At 40.0% G+C, this 23,137-nt stretch overlaps 1 protein-coding gene across 5 annotated transcripts in view; it reads right to left on the reverse strand.

Moving 5' to 3' along the window:
• SGMS1 (sphingomyelin synthase 1) overlaps positions 1–23,137 on the reverse strand; it is a 224,697-nt gene that overhangs the window by 29,974 nt on the left and 171,586 nt on the right. For all 5 annotated transcript variants that reach the window (XM_087824421.1, XM_087824420.1, XM_016220774.2 and 2 more), the window contains one exon: positions 1,080–1,928. In XM_087824421.1, the coding sequence (XP_087680547.1) occupies positions 1,080–1,702 (623 nt within the window). In that variant the 5' untranslated portion in view covers positions 1,703–1,928. The remainder of the gene's footprint in view (positions 1–1,079; positions 1,929–23,137) is intronic.

Here is a 23,137-nt window from a genome sequence, read left to right on the forward strand (position 1 = left end):
TAAACAACTTCCTTTACACAAGTTAAGAGAGTTTTTTCCTGGCAGAGGCAGAAATTGCTTTTATTTCCATTTGCACATGTGTAATTTATAAGGTGGAAAAACAGTCCTCATGAACATCATTTCTATTAGGTCGAGTTCAGCATAAACTCTGCATTATTTTTCCTGATTTAAGACGACATACTTAATATTCAACCATCCTGTGAGTCATGAAACACAATCCACTAGAGAAACTCAGCTCCTTAACAAACCAGTTCCAACTCCCATGCGTGGAAGCTGTAAGGATGTTCGGCAATAGGAAAATGAGACACCAATGACAAGGGGCACGTATGTGTTTTGTTAGCTATGAATCCCAAGCAAACAGCTTGCCTGAGGGGATTTATGCTGAGTTTGGAGCTAGGGATGTGAAAGCTACTTCAGATCCACCAGAAGCTAAAAGAAGGTGCCTAATAAGAGTCCCGAGAAATGTGCTTGGAATAGCGACATATTGCTTTAGTTGCCACATTCTAGAAGGTGAAAAGCCACGCAGGTTCACCTATATTGCACCTACCTAAACAAAGTCATTCCCTGAGGGTATTATTTTCCCCATAGCCCCAAGCCACTCTGGAATGGCTGTTCTGAATTTTATGTGTGAAATCTCCTTAAATAAACACTGCTAAGGTTCCGGATGTCTGACTCTGCTTGGGAAAAGCTATACAGCCATTCTTGGTGCTCTGGCTAACTGTTAACAATTTACTTGATGGGTTAACACCACCAAGACTGGATGGTTGCGGTTCAATGGCCTATATATTACTCTCTGAAGGTGTCTGAGGGTTTTCTTTCCTGTGAACTGAAAACAGTAGAGCAGTCTCTCTAACCATCCTATTCACCATTCTGTACAAATCTTGTACAAAACAGGCAATAAACACGGCATTTTCTTAAAGCTGCCAAAGCTTTAGTTGGGTATGTGGTTTAAAAAAAAAAATGTAGGGGAATAATATGCTTTGATTCCATTGCTTCATAAATTTCATTTCCAAATAATATCAGACACCTGCAGTGAAAACTCCTCAGTTACTGAATCTGAGGGCTTTCGTTTTACTTACTTGTATTTTAAGAGCAGCCACTGAATTAACCAGAGTCCTACAAGGATCATGCCGTTAATTTCACAAATAGAAAAGGCCCACTGCACCCGGTTAAAATGGTCAAAAAACGTGTCCGGTAGTGGAGGTTGCACCTCCTTAGGAGGTACTCGTTCATGGACGACCGAGATCATCACTGTGGTGAGAACAAAGCAGGCAAGTGCATAAAGAAAGGCCAGGAGAGTCTTGCCCCACTCCATGGGGTACTGGGAGCGCTCCAGCTCTGGCATGGGGATCTTTATCATCTCCTTCCTATACCCATTGGGCATCCCGTTGAGTTTGACCTTGATGCTGAAGCTGCCGTCGGGGGTGGGGACGTCTGTGCCAATGCTGAGGTGCCCGTTGGCGTGGCCGTTCTTGTGGACTTCCATGTGGTGCTCCATTTTCAGGGTCTCTATCATGTCCAGGAGCCGCTGCCCGTTGTCAGAGGAGACTCGGCACAAGGGGGGTTTTATGAAATCCTCTTGGGTTAGGTTGATCAAGTCCCGGCCTGTGAAATGTTCCAGAGGCTCACAGTATTCTGGCATAGCATTCTCCAGCAGCCAGTCTGCCACCTTCTTGGGTGACCAATAAACCACTTCCTTCATTGTGCTGGCAGACGACAGGCAGTCCCCAGCTTGCTCCTGCAGGTCAGCAGTCAGCGTTCTTGCGGAGCAGGATGCTGTCCCTCCGCAGCGTGCTCATCCTGTCATGCCTCATGACAGACTTGGGTATCAAGATGGTCGGGGCAGTTTTTAAACACCTCATGTAGCAGCTGTCCAGGGTTCTTTCCCGAGCACTCATTCACCTCATTTTTCAACAAGATTCTTCCTTCTGCGGAGGCAAGAGAAAAAGTCAAGATATTGAGACTTCCAAATCAATCCCCTCAAACTGCAAAACCTTAATATGCATAAGGAAAATGAAAAACCAGTTACTGATAAAGCCTGTAGTTTTCAAACACTTATTAGTTTAGGGGACCACTGATTCCTGCTTAGTCTTCCCTGAAAGAGCACTAAATGGACCTGACAACGAGTGAAGTCAAAGGGGAAATGTCTTTTCTAAGAAATAATTCAACAGTGCTTCAGACACCGCTCAGGTCAGATCAGTGATTCTCTTGCGTGTATGTGCTTCCTGGGACAAGCTGAAAGGATGTGGCAAGTTTGCTTAATCTACCCTTCTACCTGGTGAAGAAATATTTTAAAAGGTATAGAACACACAGCAGCTTAATAGATACCATAGAAATGTTGAGCTTCAAGATAATTTGGTCCAACAATTTTACATTTTTTCACACACAAAAAAATCAATGAATCCCTTTTCCAAATGTGCTTGGACCCCCAAATCTATAATTATAGATGCAACTCTTTGAGTTGAAACAGAGGTGGAGTGAAGGGCCAGGGTCCTCCCTGCTCCACTGACCTTTCTACTCCTAGCCCACAAGGTGTTTCGTGGAATCTCACAGTTTTAAAATCAATGATCTGATTCAGCTCCCTCATTTATAAATCTGTAAACTAAGTTCCAGGAAGGTCAAGAAACAGTCCCATGGTCATGTGGCAGCTTGCATTGCAGAGCTGCCAAGTTAAGTCTCTGAGTCCTATAGTTCAATGCATTATTTATTAAAATACTTAACTGTATGTGGCAATAACCAATTCACATTAGCAGGGGAGATTCAAAAGCAGGATTCAAATTTTTATAAATGTATGTGAGTATAAATAATTATTTATGTCTAAATAACGTACCTATTCTTATTTAAACACAACTATGGTTAATGAACATAACATTGCATAAAACAATTGGTAAAAAATAAATCACGCCCGTCTGGGCGTGGCTCAGCAGTTGAGCATGTGGTTCGATTCCCGGTCAGGGCACATGCCTGAGTTTCAGCTCAATCTCCAGCAGGGGGCATGCAGGAGGCGGCCGATCAATGACTCTCATCATTGATGTTTCTCTCTCTCTCCCTCCTCTCTTCCTCCCTCTGAAATCAACAAAGATACATTTTTAAATAATAATAAATAAATAAATATTAACTGAAATTATACTTAATGACAGGCCTGGGGGGCATTTTCTACTTTTATCCTTTTTTTTTTTTTAATAACATGTATTACTTTTGTAACAATCATTTAAAACTAAAAAGCAAGTGACGGGACTAAAGTTTTGCCACACTGAAGCTGCCTTTTTGGGCTAATGACTTTAAGCTGTTTATTAAGAAACAAGGCTCAGAAAGAACCTTTGACCCTCCCCCCTTTCCTTCCCAAGAGATTCAGATAGAAAAACCTGCTTCAGGAATGAAATCTTAGCATGTCCACTTTAGCCTAATTTGAATTAAGCGTGATAATTAAAAACGCTTCAGGCAGGGGTCTGTTAATTAAATACACCCCCACTCCCTCACCCTGTCCCATTGTTTCTGAGCTGCCTAGGAAGAATTTGCCTACCACATGTGTTCCCCTCTCCCTCAACTACCTGTAAATTACCCATTTTCACTTCTTAAATATAAGCCCCCTCCCTTTCTCCTTTGTCCAAAATGTCACATATACCCAGTGCTACCTCACTGTCTTTGGGGTTTTCATGCCTATATGAATTTCCCATGTACATGTATTATAAACTTGATTTTCTCCTGTTAATCTCCCTCTGTTAATTTATTAGCCTAGCCTAGAAGAATTTAGAAGAAAAATATTAATATTTTTAAGTCCCCACACAAGAAAAGCTAAAAATAAATACCAAACTCTATAACAAAGCGTTGTTGTTAATGTAACATGGTCTTTGGCAGAAGAAGTTTGACTCTCAGCATCTCCCGTGCATAACCCATTAGGTGAGCTTCAGTTATTCATCTGTAAAATGGGTAAAATCAAATATCTCCTTCACAGGGTTGTTGTCAGTACTTAAAAAAACCAATTGTGGAAGTTGATGATATATAACCTAGCACTAAAAAGGGTCTGTTGGCAGCCATATCCTTTTATTTCTTTCTTAAATTTTCTATCATATAGGACACCTACTGTCCACTATATCTCACCATGAAAACACCCTGTCTAATACAGGGCTAACTTTTTTTTTTTCTCAAATGATGGATGTTGTGTTAACTACAAAAACACTTGCACAGATTTGTAGATTTAAGAGCTGAAAATCACTGATGGCAATATTTCCCTAAATATGTTTTGTGGAACAATAATCTGAAAAAATGCTCCATGCTTAAAGAAAAAATCCAAATAAGCCTGGGAACTGCCCACTGCTTTAAAACGAGTTGGGTGGTTGAGGAGAATCAAGCGGGCATTCTCCAGAGAGCTATGATACCAAAGAATCTCTGACCACTTCAAAACCAGTGCCAAGGAGTTGCAAGTGTCACTAGTACTGCATGGAGTGACAAGAAGGCACACAGGCCAAATGGGAGTCCTGGCAGAGGCCCTGTAGGAAAGAGGATCTCCTGCTATCAGACTCCAGGCTTCTCCCCAAATACTCCTCAGTAGAAGTAGGGTCACAGCCAAGGGAACCCTCAACATCTTCAAGTGGCTACACGAGCTCTAAAGAAAAATTCTCGGTGGAACATTCAGGCCCAAGGACATGAACATGGGCTTTTCATGTAGGTCCTCATTGTTCCCCTTGTCCTACATAGGAAATCTGCTAGGAGGGGAAACCCCCTCAGAACCACAAAGATCAGATCAATACCAAGGTGGTATTTCACTTCTCTCTGATGGGGGAACGGTCAGATAATCTCCTCTTAAGAGACAATACTGTAATCTTTAAAACAGGAAAAAAAAAAAAAAGTGGTAGGAGACGATCTAGGCCATCAGACACACACACACGCGCGCGCGCGCACTGCAAGCCTCCATCCAAACGGAGGAACACAAATCTTGTGAAGGCAAGGCCACCAGGCAGTTTCTGATAGCCAGAGGAACTCTTAAGTGCCACGGGAAGTAAATGGCTCCAGTCAGTAACTCGGACAATATAACTGCGCACTACCTGGGAGGGCCCCTCTGCGCCCCTTCATGTCGGAGCTCCCCTTTACCCTCTTCAGCAAGTCTAGGCTCTTCCCTTGGTCTTCCAGGTCTGCCACCATCCTTTCCCCTCCCTGGTTCCTGCGTCACTGACCTGCCACATGACAGATATTAACTGCCCTGCGCACAGTGTGGGAGACAGAGCACCAGCTGTGAGTCAGGGAGTCGGCTCAGCGACTTCCTTCTTGGCGAGGGCCTTTCACCTCTCCAAGCCTCATTTTTCTCTGGAGAACAGGATTACCACCTACCTACCTATCTTCACAGGGGCTGCGACTGCTGTGACAAACCCACCATGAAAAAGGAATAAAAGATATTAACTGCTCCAAGGAATATATCTTGTCCTTTTCGCAATGTCCCGCTTCCTTTCTACGCCCAACTGGGTCATCGTGACATGTCGTATATATTTACCGAAGCTGCCACTTCCAAGTGGCATTTTTAAAAGCCCAATCATTCCAATGCATGAGTAAAAACAGCCCTCCAGCTTTCATGAGAAAACGGCCCTTTATTTTGCAAGCAAGCTTTGAAGCTTGAAAATAAAGACACACATGCTGTTTTCCTGCAGCTGATGCTGAAATGGTACAAACGGGGAAAAGCTCATTCTTCTGGGAGTAAACTGTGGGACAGCTGCTCAGTGCTTCAAAGGGCACTGCCCGGTGTGGACCCCAGAGCCCCGCTGTAGCAGGAAAGTGAGAAAGTGACTCTCCCCGGGACTCGCACGCTCAATTTAGAGCACACATCCTGTGGCGCTGCTGCAAAAGGAAAGGCGGTGTCCTCACATCCAGGCCCAGAAGACTGTACGGTAGGCTGGGCTCAGAAAACCGCTACTGCTACCGTCACCCAGAAAAGCCACCCAGGATCCATAACCGGGGGAATGCTAAGGAGCAGTGCACAGCTCAAACATTAGACATATTTCTCAGGCCTGGGAAGAAGTAACAGAAGAGTAAAACTGTGTATAAACTCTTTACAATGGAATAGCGCAGAATTTGAGAGACAGAAGGGGTACCCGAATTCTCGTTCTTCTGGAATTTTTAGACATAAGTAAATGAAGTTCAGTGAGATTGTGATTTGTCTAAAATCTCACACAGAGCAAAGAGCTGGTCGTGGGGCAAGACAGAAACCTACAATGCTCGCCAGGGCTCTCATCTTGCAAACACCCAAAGGCTTCACAGCTCTGAGCACGTATGAAAAATTGCCTAAAAAGGTTTTCTTTTAAATTATGGAGTCCAAAAGAATAACAAACAACAGCATATTCATTACAGATTCTAAACTCAGCAGGGTTTTCTATTGGGCCTCAACTAAGTAAAAAATAAATTTGCTAAATATGATTCAGCTCCAATTCTTAAAACAGATATTTTAGTCTTTAATATTATAAAAGCCATCAGATAATATGCAATGACACACTAGAAACTACTTAATTATCAAAGCCAGATCTCTAAAAACAAAAAAATAAGTTAAATTATCTTGGTAATGAGAAAAAACATTAGCCAAGCAAAACCACTAAATTAATCATTTGTGAGTATTTGTTCATCCTTACTCAAAAAGAATCTATTGTATTATCTTGTGATCTGGCACTGCCTAGAAATAAAACACCTCCTAAACAAAAAGCTACCCCATATGAAATACACACTGGACACCAGTTTTCAAGAATTAGAACACTACAAAAATGCACAATACAACTACCCATGGAGCAATTACTCAGGAAATCGGAGTTCTAATGCTTGCTCTGTCATTAATTTGTACTCCAACCCCAGTGCCTCGGTTTCCTGTAATGGAATAATTTACTCCTTCTACTTGTTTCATTAGTAAGGGAATTTACACAGGCTTTACAGTGCTTTGGAACACATAAAGCAATACATAAAAATGTAAGAAATTATTATACTGAATCTAATTTATTCTCCTTTGAAGATTCAATGAACTTTTATAATGAGCACCATGAAATTAAGAAGTGAATTTTTATTAATTTTTAAGGCATGATGGACCCAAGACTGAACAAAGCTGGCATGTCAGTGAAGAAACTACAGGGAAATTCCAGATGTTTCTAAATGCTGATAAATGGCAAATGAAAGAAGGAAGTAGTGCATGCATAATTAGTTTTATAAGCATGTAGTCAACTAAACTTTCTGCTTTGTGCATAAAGTCTCTAAAAACATCAGAAGACTCCCAAGCTCATTTTACGAGGCCAGGCATTATACTAATTCCAAAACCAGATAAAGACATGACAAAGAAAGAAAATTACAGGTCAATATCCCTGATGAACATAATGCTAAAATCCTCAACATAATATTAGCAAACCGAATCCAGCAATACATTATAAAGATCATGCACCATGATCAAGTGGGATTTATTCCGGGGATGCAAGGTTGGTACAATATCTGCAAAGCAATAAATGTTATACACCACAAAAACAAAATGAAGGATAACAACCACGTGATCATATAAATAGATGCAGAAGAAGCATTTGATAAAATCCAGGACCCATTTATGATAAAAACTCTCCGCAAAGTGGGAACAGAGGAAACATACCCCAATGTAATAAAGGCCATATAATACAAAACCACAGCCAACTTCATGCTCAATAGGCAAAAATTATAAAGCATTCCCCTTAAGATTGGGAACACGTCAGGGATGTCCGCTTTCACCACTCGTATTCAACATAGTACTGGAAGTCCCAGCCACAACAATCAGACAAGAAGAAGAAAGAAAAGGCATCCAAACTGAAAAGGAGGAAGTAAAACTGTCATTATTTGCAGATGGCATGATACTGTATACCGAGAACCCTAAAGATCCTATTAAAAAAACTACTAGAACTAATAAATGAATTCAGTAAAGTAACAGGATACAAAATAAATATCCAGAAATAAGTTGCATTTTTACACACCAATAATTTACTACCAGAAAGAAAAACTAAAAAAAAACAATCCCACTCACAATTGCTTCAAAAGAATAAAATGCCTAGGAATAAATTTAACCAAGCATATAAAAGACCTGTACTTAGAAAATTGTAAGACACTGAAGAGAGAAGCTGAAGAAGATACAAATAAGTGGAAGCATATACCATGCTCATGGGTAGGAAGAATCAACAACATTAAAATGTCCATACTACCCAAAGCAATCTACAAATTCAATGCAATTACTGTCATGATACCAATGGCGTATTTCACAAAACCAGAACAAATATTCCAAAAATTTATATGGAACCACAAAAGACCCTAAATAGCAACAGTATTTTGAGAAAGAAGAACAAAGTTGGAGGAATCACATTACTTGATATCAATCTATACTACAAAACCATAGTAATCAAAACAGCATGGTACTAGAATAAAAACAGATATACAGATCAATGGAACAAAACAGAGAGCCCAGAAATAAGCCCATACTTTTATAGTCAATTAATATTTGACAAAGGAGGCAAAAACATACAATGAGCTAAAGATATTCTATTCAATAAATGAGGTTAAGAAAATTGGACAGATATGTGCAAAAAAATAAAACTAGACAGTCTTCTTATACTCCACACAACAATAAACTCAAAACAGATTAAAGACTTAAATGTTAGACCTGAAACCTTAAAAATCCTAGAAGAAAACATAGGCAGTAAAATCTCAGACATTTCTTGTAGCAATATTTTTTCTGATATATCTCCTCAGGCAAGGGAAACAAAAGAAAAAATAAACAAATGGGACTACATCAAAGTAAAAGTTTTGCACAGCAAAGGAAACCATCAACAAAATAAAAAGACAACCCACTGAATGGAAGAACATATTCGCTGATACATCTGATAAGGGGTTAATATCCAAAATTTATAAAGAACTTATAAAACTCAACACCAAGAAAACAATCCAATTAAAAAATGGGCAAAGGACCTGAACACGCACTTCTCCAAAGAGGATGTACAGATGGTCAACAGACTAATGAAAAGATGCTCAACATTACTAATCAGAGAAATGCAAATTAAAAGCACAGTGAGATATCACCTCACACCTGTCAAAATGGCTGGGAAGTTATCCAAGGAAACCTAAAAACACTAATTCGAAAGAATATCTGAACCCCTATGCTCATTGCAGCATTATTTAGAATAGTCAAGATTTGGAAGCAGCTCACGTGTCCATCAGTAGATGAGTAGATAAAATAACTATGGTATGTTTACACAATGGAACATTACACGGCCATAAAAGGGAAGAAAATTTTACCCTTTGCAACTGCATGGATGGAACTGGAGAACATTACGCTAAGGGAGGGAGCGAGGGTGAAGGGATTGAGCACACAAAAAAGAACTCAAGGACAGGGACATCAGTGTGGTGACTGTGGGGGAGGGGCATGTTGGAAGAGAGTAAATGGGGGATAAATGATGATAGAAAAATAATAAAATAAAATCTAAAAATGAAGGAAAATACAACAGCAAAAGTAATATGGGCATATACATATTTTACTCTACTAGCTTATAAACTTAATCCAAGAGCAAAATTTGGTGAGCATGTAGTATTTTGCTCAGACTTTACAAGAAACTACATGTGGGTACTCTGTTAAAGAGCAATGCAAATTAAGAAGTGATACTATTTTATTATGAAACAAGTGAATCACCTTTTTGCAAACGCTTCAAGTCCTGATAAAGGCCTTTACATCTACTAGAACTTTCCATAAAAGTCAATAATAACCTTGTAGCCCTTTTAGAGCAATACAGTCCATTGAAATACTCATGAGGCAGGTGTTTAACTCTTCTCTAACTCAATTTGGATAGCTCCAGAATGCTTTTCTCCAAACCATTTAGCTTTATTTTTTTGTTATTTAGCATTTAAAGAGGTAACTTAAATAGGTAGAATTTATAAAATTGTGTTTGAAGGAGAGAAAAAAAATGGCTAGAATAACAACCACACAGTCTTGCTGAAGGACCTACATATTTACCTCAATCTACACTTGGGGAAATTTTAGATTACTTTTGATGCCTTAACCTTTAAATTGTCCTTTCTTTTAAATTGCTATTACATGCAGTGCTCACAATTCCACAGACTAAGACTGGTTAGCAAATAAAATCAGCCCTTATGAAACAGCTCCTTCAACTAAGTATATGTTGACGTATTTTGTTTAGACACGAGAAGGAAGGGCATGCTAAAGTGTACATATTTGCCTTTTGGCTCACTTTGGGCTATTAGAAAATCCTCATGTGATAACATCTTTTGGTTTAAGCCATGCCTGGTTTGTTTAACTATGTTTGATACTTAGATTTTGCAATATCTGAAATGTATTCATTCTCAGCAGTTGCCCTGTAACTTTCCTGATAGCCTCCTTTTTTATGCTTCCCTCCCAAAATGACCCATTCCAATGAAGTAGCCCTCAATGCTCCAGAGAAAAAGAGAGGATTTGTGGCTGACAAAATTAGTAGATATAACACTGACAAGCAAACAGCCAGATCAATTATATACCACAAATCATGATTCTAGTTGTTCTCTGACAGTGTGAAATACAAACTGTTTCATCTATCTCATGGAGCGTCCTACCATCAGCAAGACTAGCTAATTCTGTTTCCCATCCGCTGAGCCTCCATTGGAGTCATTCTGTAATGGAACATAAATATTTAGTAACCAGGAAATTCAAAGAATCATTTATTATGGTAAAAAATCAGAAACAACCTAAAAGTTCTACTGCGAGAACTAATTAAATACATCATTATACAACAGAATATTAAGCCTCCACCTAACACTGGAATAGAGATTGGAAAAGAGAATGATACCATTTTTGTAAACACACATGTATTTACAAATATCCATAAAAAAAAGTATAGAAGGTGTGTATCAGCTTCTGTTATTTTGGGTGATAGAATTTAAAGTAACTTTCTGCTTGCTTCCCCCCTTCCCCCCCAGTATTTTCTAATTCTCTGATAAACACCTATTAGTTGTGTTTAGAAAGAAAAGGGTTTTCTTTTAAGTGTATTCTGTGTTTTTAAACATGTAGGCTGCATTGTAAACTTAAAAAGATGGCTTCCTACATTAGTTTTCTTTAAAAATATGAAATGGACTTGCAGATTTCTCTAAATAAAGGGAACCTTTGCCCTCTCTATATAATTAGGTTCTCAAATCCTCATACTCCCAGAACATCATAGTTCCGGGAGATGAGCCAAACCACCAACAAAGATAGAGCTGAAATCTGAACCTAAGTACATAAAGAAATTCCAGTCTCACATATTTCCCATCATTCCAGAGAAAACAACAACAAACCATCAGAATCACCACTGTTCTATCATCTACATTTTTCTTCAATATCCAGCCAGCCAGCCTATTGCCAAATGTAAATGACCATTTGAAATTGCTGCCTTGTTGACATTACAAGGAAAAGTCTGTAGAGCTCCAATGACAACTAATCGCTATAGCTCTCCCCTGGGGGTTCCTTCTTAGAACCCAATTACCGAAACTCTGAAGATGATCTATTCCCACTCAACTGATTAACTCCCTCTCTCCGTCCGAAACCAGCAGGGCCATTTTAACATTCATCTAGTTAATCTGTAGGCCTTGGGCACAGGCTCGCTCTGGCAGCACTCAGGAATGTTAGGACTAATCAATGTTTTCAAAATTGTTGGCTTTCAAGTCCAGCTGATGTGCGCAGCAGTGATCTCATCGGCCCTGAGAAGCCTGGGGAAAGGCTCTCTATTTCTATTACACTCTACTCCACTCTTTCCCCTTCTTCCAAGTCTGCTCTTTCAAAATGAGAACTAAAATCCTCCTACTTTATGCATGTTCAGCTGGAATAAAAAGGCGGTGTGTGCCTCTGACTCTACCATACAAGCGTATCAGGGAGAATAAAGCCAAATGGCTTTTTAGAAGGGGGAGGCTATGCTTTAATAGCCTCTCTGTTTTTGAGAAACTTCAGTGCAGTACTCTAAAGCATACTGGTAGCCTGGCTTACTTAAACTGCCTCAGTTTACTCATCTGCAAAGTAAAAGTAATGCTGCATTCCTGCAGGGCTGCAAAAGGTTTAGAAATCTAAGGTGGCATTGAGTACATGCACAGTAACAGGAGCTGTTCAAGGCATCTACTGGGGGAAAAGTCCAGATCCTTCCTCTTTTCCTCTCTTTCCTGCAGAAAATCCAATAGGGGTCACTCAATAGGCCGGGGGTGGGGGTGGTTGCGGAGGCTGGAGGTTGGGGATGGTGACAGAGCCAGTATCAGGGGAGAGGAAAGAGGTCACCCTGCCCCGCCATTCCTTGTTCCTGCCTCATCGCCGTCTCTCCTCACTCCCAGGATAAGCAGGCAAAATACAAAGGCTCTCTAGGGAAGTCATTTCACCAGGCTCTCAACTTCAGATGCCTTCAGGGACCAGGCAAGTGAACAGGGAATGGTGAGGATGGTGTCGAATGAGTAAGGCAAGCCACACCCAGTGCAGTTTCAGTTTAATTGTCTTAATGGTAAAAACAGACCAAAACCACACAAACTGAATCTGGCCCATGGGACTGCCACTTTGTGACTCCCTTGCTCCCTCACCCGCTACATCTAATTGGCCACTTAATTCCTGGAGATTCCACCTTGAAGGAGCTCTCAAATCTGCTCCTGGTTTCCTATCCCCATTTGCTCTGCTTAAGTCTCTGCCTCCAGTCTGGCAGCCTTTACCTACAAGCACTGGGGCTGTGCTATACCCACACTCGGCTGTGCAGCAGCTTCTTTCACGCCATTCATTGCACACGCCACACACTGTTCTTTCCACCTACAACATCCTTCCCACCTCATATTTTTGTTCTTCTTGGGTCTCATTTGTGTTGGAATCTACAGCGCCTAACACACGGTACACATTTCATAGATGTTTGCTGAACATATGAATAAATGAGAATGCAAAAGAGATGGCTTCTGCTATAACATGGCCCCAGTGATGCATATCTTTTTTGTATATCAAACACATAAAAATCGACGTAAATATAACTGCTAAATTTTTAACACCACAATCCATTTCAAAATAAAGAGGGGGAACTTCCCATGTATCAAAAGAAGAGGTATCTCAAAGCCAGAGTGGAAAAGATACAAGCTAACACATACAACCCGGAGAGGTAACCAGCCTTGGACTCGGGCAGCCCGGGGATGGAGTTTTAAGATCTAAGCCTGGGGCCCGGCCGGGCATGGCTCAGAGGTTGGGCGTCGACCTGGGATCTAGGCGATCAGGGTTCGATTCCTGGTCAGGGCACATGCCCGGGTTGCGGGCTTGATCAATGACCTTCTCATCATTGATGTTTCTATCTCTCTCTCTCTCTCCCTCTCCTTTTCTCTCTCTGAAATCAATAAAGATATATTTAAAAAAAAAAAAGATCCAGGCCTGGGCAGAAGACACGACCCGAGGCCAGATCCAGGCAGAGAATGAGAACAAAGGCCCCTGAATAAAGCAAGGATGCCCAAAGGACTAGGAAAACTGGACCCACGAAATCAGCACACTAGGATGCAGATCCCAAATTCACACTACCTACATAGTGTGGGATTTCCAAGCTAAATACTGCAAATACAAAATGGAAGTAAATGCAAAATGGTTCCTCAGAGACCCTTCAACAAGAAGGAGTTCACAGGACTCCCGGGGAGGAAGAAACCTCTGCTGAGGACAAGTAAACAACTGAACATTATAAATCACACGGGGAGATAATCTACCACAGCACAGACTTGGCAGGTGTGACAAACAGGAAGTTTACCAAATCACAAACCTGAGAAAGTAAAATAGTTTGAAGAGGCTGTGGAATGAGTATATTAAAGAGGTAAGAGAAAAAAATTAAAACCATAATAAAAGAAAAAAAGACATGATTTTTTTTTTTTTTTCCCCAAACAAGAGGACAGGTGTGTTTAAACAAGGTACAGGAAAATCCCAGGTCCTCTCCTTGGCCAGTAACCAAGGGCGAGAAAGTGAAAGGCTAAAGAGAGGTCAAGAAGGAAGAGAAATGGGCACAAATATAAAATATGTAAGTTTAAAGGCAACTGACAGGCTGTTTTTAAAACCTCAGAAACTCAAGCTATCTAGCACCCCATATATACTTTCCGGGGGCTGAGGGGGATGGCGGAAGGGGAAGAGGGAAAAAACTGAATCCAGTCAATCAAAAGATAAATCCGACTTCAAAGAAGACATCTAACTGAGCATACACATCAGTTCCCACGGCCTCTGAAACTCCCCTGAAATGACAGCACCGGGAATAAAAAAAGGCAAAGCGAACTAAGGAGTCAGCGGCAACTCAATTTAGGAAGGTGGTAAGTGAATGGACTAGTTACTCACTTAGCAGACCCCAAAAAACAACCCTGGGCCAGCAAAGGGCCAGGTGAGAAGAGATGCGATTTGCAGCAGAGAAGCCTTAAGAGGATGAGGGACTGGTGGCACGGGTACCTTACAAAAGGAGGTGAAGGTGGAGCTAAAAATAGAATGATTGGCTGCAAGAAGTTACCTCCAGATTCTCACTCTGCACAGCTGAGCAATGGCCTCTCCCCCCCACCAGAGAAGGCTGGAAGTCTACTCTCTGGAAAAGTGAAATGGGGAGTCTGGACTAGGGGACACCACACAGCTGAAAGTGGGAGAATTGTACTAAAAACAAGGGAGTAAGTTAAAAATTACAAATAGATGCTAAGTTGGACCTGCCCTCACCCTTCACCTCAGCAGACACCCAAAATACTGGAAACCAGGATGAAGACTTCTTGGCAGGTGACCACATACATTTTTACTAGGAACCCCAGACATTTTAAGAGACAAGACCTGAGAACGCTAATACTGAAATCATGTAATCCACCTCCACTCACGCAAAACACTTCCAAACAGCACTTTCAGTGCTTCCTGTTAGATGGGCCAGGGACAGAAACTCACCAGGGCAGGAAGCCCTTGATGCCTAGCAAGAGGCAAAACTGAGAAAACAAGAACCTTGTCCCCAAGGTAACCTATCCTACCCTAGCATATCACTAGTCATGCGGTTTAGACCCTATGAGCATTTCCTCCCTAAAAGTAACATCTAGGCCTCAACTGTTTCAGCTCCAGGCCCAGCAAAGCAGCAAAGCCAGACAAGAGGCTCCGTGGCTGCCTCAGGACCAGCTGCCCTGGCACCAACCACTCAGTGGAGACCACGACCTGGAAAGAGCACAGCTGGAAAGCTGATGAATATTCTATTGAGACCCTCCCCTGAGACCTCCCCGAAGACTTCCACCTGCAAGAGAGAGATAAATAAGCTCGGGACAAAGGACCCAGCGTCATCTCCTTCCCCCTCCTTTTATCAGAGGGGACCCCACAAGACTTGTAACCAGGGGAGCAACGGGCAGAGGCAGCTCCTCCGGGCTTACCCCCGAACCTTCTCTCTCTGACCTCAGTGAGCCAGAGCAGCCCAGCCTAGACCCTCCTGTTGCCTCCGTGCACCTTCCTTGTGTCACAGTCCTAAGTATACTTTTGCTGCCATCAGGGACCCAACACCCTTTGACTCAGTGCTGTGCAGCCCTTCTCTTTGGATAGCCCATCTCCCATCCCCTTTCCTTAAATAAATTCAATTTTTACTTATCGACTGTCTGAGATGGCTATTTAGCCTGCCCGCTTACCGTTAACCTTTCACTTCCTTTAACGTATGAACAGCTAAAAGTCAACAGACACGTGAAGAAATTCTAGTAGGTATAATCGCCAGAGAGCGAAACAAAAAATAACCTGGAAGAAACAGACTAAGTAGGGAAATGATAATGTTAGAAGAACAAAAACAAACAAACAAACCCTATTAACATTCTCAAAGATGTATCCAGCAAGAACAAAATGGTACCAAAAAAATTCAGAGAATTTTAAAAAGAAAGCTCTTGGAAATTCATGCTAAATATGAAAAATTCACTAGGCGCAATGGAAAGTAAAGCTAAAAAGTAAGAAAGTAGAACAAGACATAAAGATGGAAAATTGAGTGTTAAGGTAAGAACATTAAAAAAGTAATCTAGGAAGTTCAATATGTGAATAGCTTAAGAAAGAGCACAGGGGGAAAAACAGAGAGAAGGAAAAATCTAAGAACTCATTCAAGAAAATTTCTCAGAACTCAGGGGGACATGAATTGCTGGACTGAAAGGGTTCCAGTGTCCAAGAACAATGGCTGAAAATACAAAATACATATATGTTATTATTATTCTGTATTAATTATTTTAAAGGAAATGGGAAAAAGAAATCTTAAAGAATGTTCCAGGCCCCACCCTGCTTTTCACCACCCTGGATATGTTTCCCTGTCTTACCCCCAACCCGACCGCAGCTTGCAATCTTCGTCCCTTTACTTCCTTACTGGTACTTTCCCGTCCGTGACCAGAAGAGGCACTGGGGACTGAAAGCTCAAAGACAGTGTTCTTGGTATTGAAGGGTGCAGAAGGAACTGAAGGGTGTTTTGAAATGAAGGCATTGAGAAGCAGAAGACACAAGAAAACCTCTCTGCCCTCTAGTTGCCTAAAAGCAAGATAGAAGTTTGTAAAAGTATTCCCCTTCCCCTCTCTAGCCGGATGGCAGTTAATCACTAGAGACGGCGTTAGATTCTTATCAGCCTCGAGAGGGCATCCGAGGAACCTAACAAACCTTGCTAAAACTAAACTTTATGTCATTAGTTTCCCAATATATTTGCCTTCTCACATCTGCTGCCCCTAGAAGCTTAAAGTCCTTTTTCTTTGCCTTGCCAGTTTTCTAAAATACTTCTTGTTTGTTAAGATTCTATATAAGCCCAAGTTCTTACCATCCCTTTGAGTTACCCATTGCTTAGTGCCCCCCTGAGTATGTTTCATGGGTGTTAATAAACGTGTTTGTTATTCTTTGTTAATGTCTTGTGTCAGTCTAATTTATGGAGCCCAAGCCCCAGAACCTAAGACAGGTAAGGGGAAAACATGTATTTTTCCCCCTAAGTATCCCAAAGTAGAATTTTGACTGCATTTTTGGTCACTATTGTACTAGACAATGCCTCTTTAATACTATGTAAACGATGAGAAAAATAGTGCATAAAATTTAGATACATTTTAAATACGGTAACCATTTCCCCCAGATTTTCTAAGGCAGTTCGGATTTCAAATATATTTTTCCTTTGTCTATGTGCCATTATAATGTCTTAGAAGATTTAACATTTGTTTCTAAACTACTTTTCTCCCAGAATGCGTCTGATACCCAGAAGTAGTATAAGAAATTATTAGATTTATGATTATTTTACAAAGAAGTGTGACCACTCTTAATAATGTATGGATTTTGGAAAACTTATTGGGGCCCCAGTCACCACACATAACAATAAAATGCAACTAATTTAAAGTATATCTTTGGCATTTAAATTGAGGACTGCCTAGTGTTACGAGCAGGCTTAAAAAACAAAACAAAATAAAACACAGTTGTTTGATTAATGTAAAATAAAAATCTTATCTATAGTGAAATAAGTTTTTACAGTCCACTAAGGATCAGAAATACCCACTTAGCTGGGTAACCAAAGCTTTTCCATTTCAGTAAGAGGAAGTCTACCAAATTTCTTCTAAACCTACACTTATAAAAATAAATTTAACTCACTGAAGAAGAGGAAAGCTACTTGAAGAAACATAACCCTGGGGACTAGCACCATGTTTTAAAGTTAGCAACAATTTGCAGGCCCAGATAGGAGAAATCAAGTTCAAGTCTATCTCCCAAAATAAAATTGAAATACTTTAACAGCTAGAAGAGTTTCAACTATTTTCATACTAGAGAGCATATAAAGGGGTAAATTCTAAGCTGGTGGCACTTAGTGTGCATCATCTCTGGGCAGTCCTTGCCTTGAAGGAACAGTCCCCGTTCCCACCATGTTCTAGTCTTCTCCCACAAATGGATCCCTCTGTCTCCTTCCCTGGTCTCCTCTACCTTTATCTCCATACTCATGAAAGATGCAATAAGCATATTTTCTGACAGCAATTATGCTGATTCTTAAAAATGAAGATCCATTAACTCATCAACTTCTCTCCAGTCACCACTGATCATGATTTCTTGGTTCTACCTGATAATTTCCCAAGCTTCCAGGGCCCATCTTCACTGAGCTCCTTTATCAATTGACCAATAGTTAATAGCACCAAAGCTCAGCTGCTGAAATGGGATGGTGCCAGCACTGGAGCACAGGCTCAGGTTGTAAAGGGACTACAGCTCTAGCTTTGGACTGAGGTAGAGTACCACCAGGGGGCAGCAGAAAGCCTATGAAATTACGGTCATCCCAGCACCTTTCCCAAGCTATAAAGGATTTGGGAGATCTCTACCAACAGAGATCCTGAGCCTAAGCAACACAGCTAGGTCACAGAACTACAAGAACTAGACCCCTAAACCATCAAATGATGCTCCTTCTTTCTATACTTGCAACATTTGAAATGTGTCCATTACCAGAGTTTTTCAGGCAAACGTACGTACTACATATCTGAGCTATCCTGAAATCTCACCTAAACAAGACCATGTGTAGGATGTAGGACTCAAAGAAGTACAAAAGCCTACAATTAGAGAGCACACCATTTACCAGAAGGACTAATGCTAAGACAATCACTGTAGATATTTATTCTTGCTTTATATAAAACTTAATAAGCTTTATTCTGACTTCCATAACTATAAGTAATGCAACAAATTGAGACCTTTGCAATTAAAATAATCAATGATACAGTTGAACTATAAAAATACTATGTAAAATTACCTAAGTTGTAAAAAGAGTTAACAAAAAGCATAATAAAATGATACTAAAAGATCTGAACAAGCACAGCTAAGGCTACTTTGCATTAGATGAAATAAGTTCTTTACTCTTAAAAAGTCTTGCACATACACGACTGTTATGTTATACTGAAATAAGTTCAAAATCAGTCATATACAAAGTATTTTCTCAAGTTCACATACATTTATGAAGTGACACCAAGTGTATAAACCACAGCTTTAAACATATAACACAGTCAAAATACTCCACAAATGAAATAAAGACAAGTGATAACACAGAAAAGAATACTTTTTAATCTGTCACAGATGTCAAATATGAGGTGCTCTTGAAAATCAGTTAAGAAACTTTAAACAAGGATCACACAGAGGTCAATCACACACACACACACACACACACACACACACTACCAACAAATGTGGAGCACAAACACATTCAATTTCACCAGTTTATTAAAAAAAATTAAAATAGTAAGATGCCATTCTTCAGCTACTGAGTTGGCAAAGGTTAAAAAAATCCAAAAGAAAATAATTAAAAAGAACCATTGTCACCAAGGGTCCAAGGTCTGCCAATTCTACTTCTGAAACAATCATGAATCCATCTACTTCTTTACACTTGCACGCAACCACCTTGGTTCAGCCAACACCACATTTCATCTGAATTACGACCACACCCTCGTCAATACTGCTTCTGTACTTACCATCACGTCCAAACCCCAAATGCAACCTCCATAATGCAGCAGAGAACTTCTTAAACCGTGTGACTGACATGTGTGAAACCCTGTGGTGCTGCCCACTACTCTAGAATAAAATCCACACTTGTTACACAGCTTACAAGACCCCTCCTGCCTTTGTATGGCCAAGTACCACCACTGGACACTTCAATTACTCCAATCTACTTTTAGTGCCTAGGTGCCTCAGGGCCTTTGAACAGGCTATTACTGTTTCTCCAGAACACTTTCATCCTATTCCTTCACTACTGGTTTCCATTCAACTTCCAGCCTCCATTCCTATGTTACGTCTTCAGACAAGCCTTCTCCATCATCTTCTTATCCATATTATATTGCTTCCTGACTGTCTTTCTGCCCTACCAGCATAGAAGCTCCCTGAGGGAAGGTCCTTCGTTGTGTTTTTCAGTATTGTATCTCCAGGAGCAGCACAGTGCCAGCACACATTCAGCAGTTAATATCAATCTCTGTTCCCTGAACAGAAAAGTAAAAACTAGAGAAAGAAGGTAGCCAACTATATTTGATTCTAAGGATATAGGTCTTAATGCCAGATTCTTTGCTGTGTGAGACTGACCAGATTATCCTCCTTAAAAATCACTTTCTCCCACCTATTAATAAAAAAGAATAAATCCATAAACTATTTCATTAAAAAAATTAATTTTAAAAACATAAGTAATTTCTTTAAAAGAAATATAGTTAGAATTCTCAGATGGGAAAACATACTTCCTTTCATTGTACCGTTTCTTCTTTTTAGACCTTAGTAGAAGAAGAAAACAGCATTGAGCCCTGTTGGCCTCTGCAAGGACTTAATTTTTTAAACATATAAAAATAAGTGGCCATCCAATTGTTATAACCAAAGAGAAGACTGAGAGAGGTTCCTCAATTTTTATTCTTTGCTATAAGCAAAGTTAACAAACAAAAAAAAAACAGAGTCAATGCTATAGTATAGAACCCGAAAGTATTAAAACAAACTTATAATTTCATATTTACAAAATAATGAATTAAAATAAAAATACAAGAAGGGTCTCCCCCTCCTCAAATTGAATACAAAGCCATCTTGCATCTTAAACCCTCACACTTTTCAAAATTACCAAAATCCTCCTCAGTAGTATGCTAATCAGATTTTTAGGAGTATCCTAGTAGAAAATACAGCCTAAATATGAGACCGTACCCGTTTCCCAATAGCTTCTGAAGGTGTGATAACTTCTAGGTACTTTATAGATGAGTTGTTCATTCATGTGTACTAGTAGACATTGGCTGGAATAATAAAAGATTACAGGTACATCTGAAGAACACAGCATCGAGATGGCATGTCCCTAATTATTCATTACCTAACAGGTTCTGGCCACTAAAATAGAACTGCAGGTGTCACTGTCCTGAGTTCTTTTTTATGCCCAGATCATGTCATGCTCATTTCCCCAAAATTCTGTATGCAGTATCACCCAAACCATTTGACGAAATGCCAGTTTCACATTATGTTATCATAACCTGGAAAGGTAGCATGGCTCCTTAAAATTGTTTTAAAATCTCGTCAAATTATCTGAAGATGTAAACTGCAAGATCAAACACTTCAACTTTCAAATGTCACGAATTATTTCAATATAAAAGAGAAACAAGGAGAAAGGAAAAATATGGATTTAATTTGTAAAAGAACAAAACACTAGTCATGAAGATCAAAACTGGAAAAATAACTAAGAACAGCACTCATACACTACATCTGGGGGAACAGAATCTCTCAATAGGGGGTTTAAAATTTAGCACAAAAATAGCTTTCTACATTAATTCTGAGAACTACATTCTTACCATAAAATAACAGTGGCAGTCCCACAGTGCCCATTCCATATCGTGACCATGTTCCATACCTAAGCTAGAGGAATCAAGCCACTCACACAATAAAAGATCCTCATCGACTGCACTAAGTTCTGCTTATACAGAGCTAAGTACATATGACAGAGATCTTGTTCACGAAAGGAACTAGATGATCAGCATTCAAAGAACAGATCACCAAAGCACTCTGGCAACGAGACAGGCACATCAATTTCCTACAGACACAGCTCAAATTTATCTTCCATTTATAATCCTAATGAGCTTCTCTTTGGTATAAATAGAACCAGCACTAAAGAGCAAAGGACTGAAAATTATACATATTTATAAAAGCCAAATCACTGAATCAAAATAAAACCCAACATTAAGCACCTACTATGTCTCCAGCATCTTCTGAGTCACAGGGATGTGTTCACCATGGTTCCTGCCTAACTAGGTTAAAAGGTCCAAAAACCAAATTCCTGCTCTTCTCCACACCTCCTCCTCCTGCATGCCTTCTTCAGCTTAGCAAATTGCAATTCCATCCTACCATTTGCTCTGGCAAAGACTCTTAGCTGGTGCGCTCTCCCTCCTCCCGGCCAGTCAGAGCCAATCCCATCAAACCCAAGACCCACTCAAAGAAGTATTCGTGTACTAACGAGAAGCACTCTAGAACTGAATAAAAATATATAGTCAGGGCTAAAAATTTCAGTGCACTAGTACAGCACCAGCACAGAATAGGTCCTTAAAAAATATTTGTTGAATGAATGAATATGTGGAATTAATCATTACTAGTTCTAACAAATCTGAGCACTTAATCTGAACAGATACCTCAGTACACACCTGATGGTTCTTTATCCGTCATTAGGGAACAGCAAACCAGTGCCACAAGAATGGGAGAAGAAATCCACAAGAACTGAACTTGGAGTTACTTTGCTATTCCCAAATGATTAAAAAGGACTTTCGTTTCTAAAACTCATTACTGTATTGAGTGCCTACTATTAAAGCACTATGCATCCCTGACAATGAGCATTCATAATCCAGGCAGGGAGCAAAGAGAACACACTGAGGTAGGATATATAGAAAAAATGTCCAAAAGTGGAATACGAGATAAAGTGCAAGTAATATATGCTCAGACTCAATACAGGCAAAACAATTAGATCACAATTATTTAAAACTGTCATAGCCCGGGCAGTGTGGCTCAGTGATTGAGCGTCAGTCCATGAACCAAGAGGTCGCTGGTTCAATTCCTGGTCAGGGCACATGCCAGGGCTGCAGGCTTGATCCCTAGGAGGGGGTGTGCAGGAGGCAGCCAATAGATGATGTTTTTCTCTCATCATTGATGTTTCTGTCTCTCTATCCCTCTCACCCCCCCTCTCTAAGAAAATCAATAAAAACATATTTAAAAAACAGGATAGTCATAACTTTTATGTAAGGCAATGTTACAGTATTTAGCCAAATCTATACTGTGTTCCAGAAATTCTATTTCTAAGAATCTCACAGAAACATTAACAAGTGAGTAAAGATATACGTTCAAAACTGTTCACAGCAGTCCTGTTTATACAGCAAAATTTCCCAAAGCATCTGAACATTCTTCGGTGTGGTTTGGATAAATTAATTTGATACCTCCTCTCAACAGAATACCATGCAGTTATTGGAAAAAAGAGGTGTATCTGTATATACCAACATGTCTGTGATGCAGAAATATACATTATTTTCATTTTTAAATGTACATATTTCACTATATATAGGGTGGGGCAAAAGTAGGTTTACAGTTGTGAGGACATGAAACAGAGTTCATTCTTGTACTATTACTTACTAATTATTGTATTATTTTCCAAATGAACAACTGTAAACCTACTTTTGCCCCACACTGTATATGTGCATATGTATGTATAAGCAT

This window comes from Miniopterus natalensis, chromosome 14 (genome assembly GCF_054644295.1).
Source record: "Miniopterus natalensis isolate mMinNat1 chromosome 14, mMinNat1.hap1, whole genome shotgun sequence".
NCBI lineage: Eukaryota > Metazoa > Chordata > Mammalia > Chiroptera > Miniopteridae > Miniopterus > Miniopterus natalensis.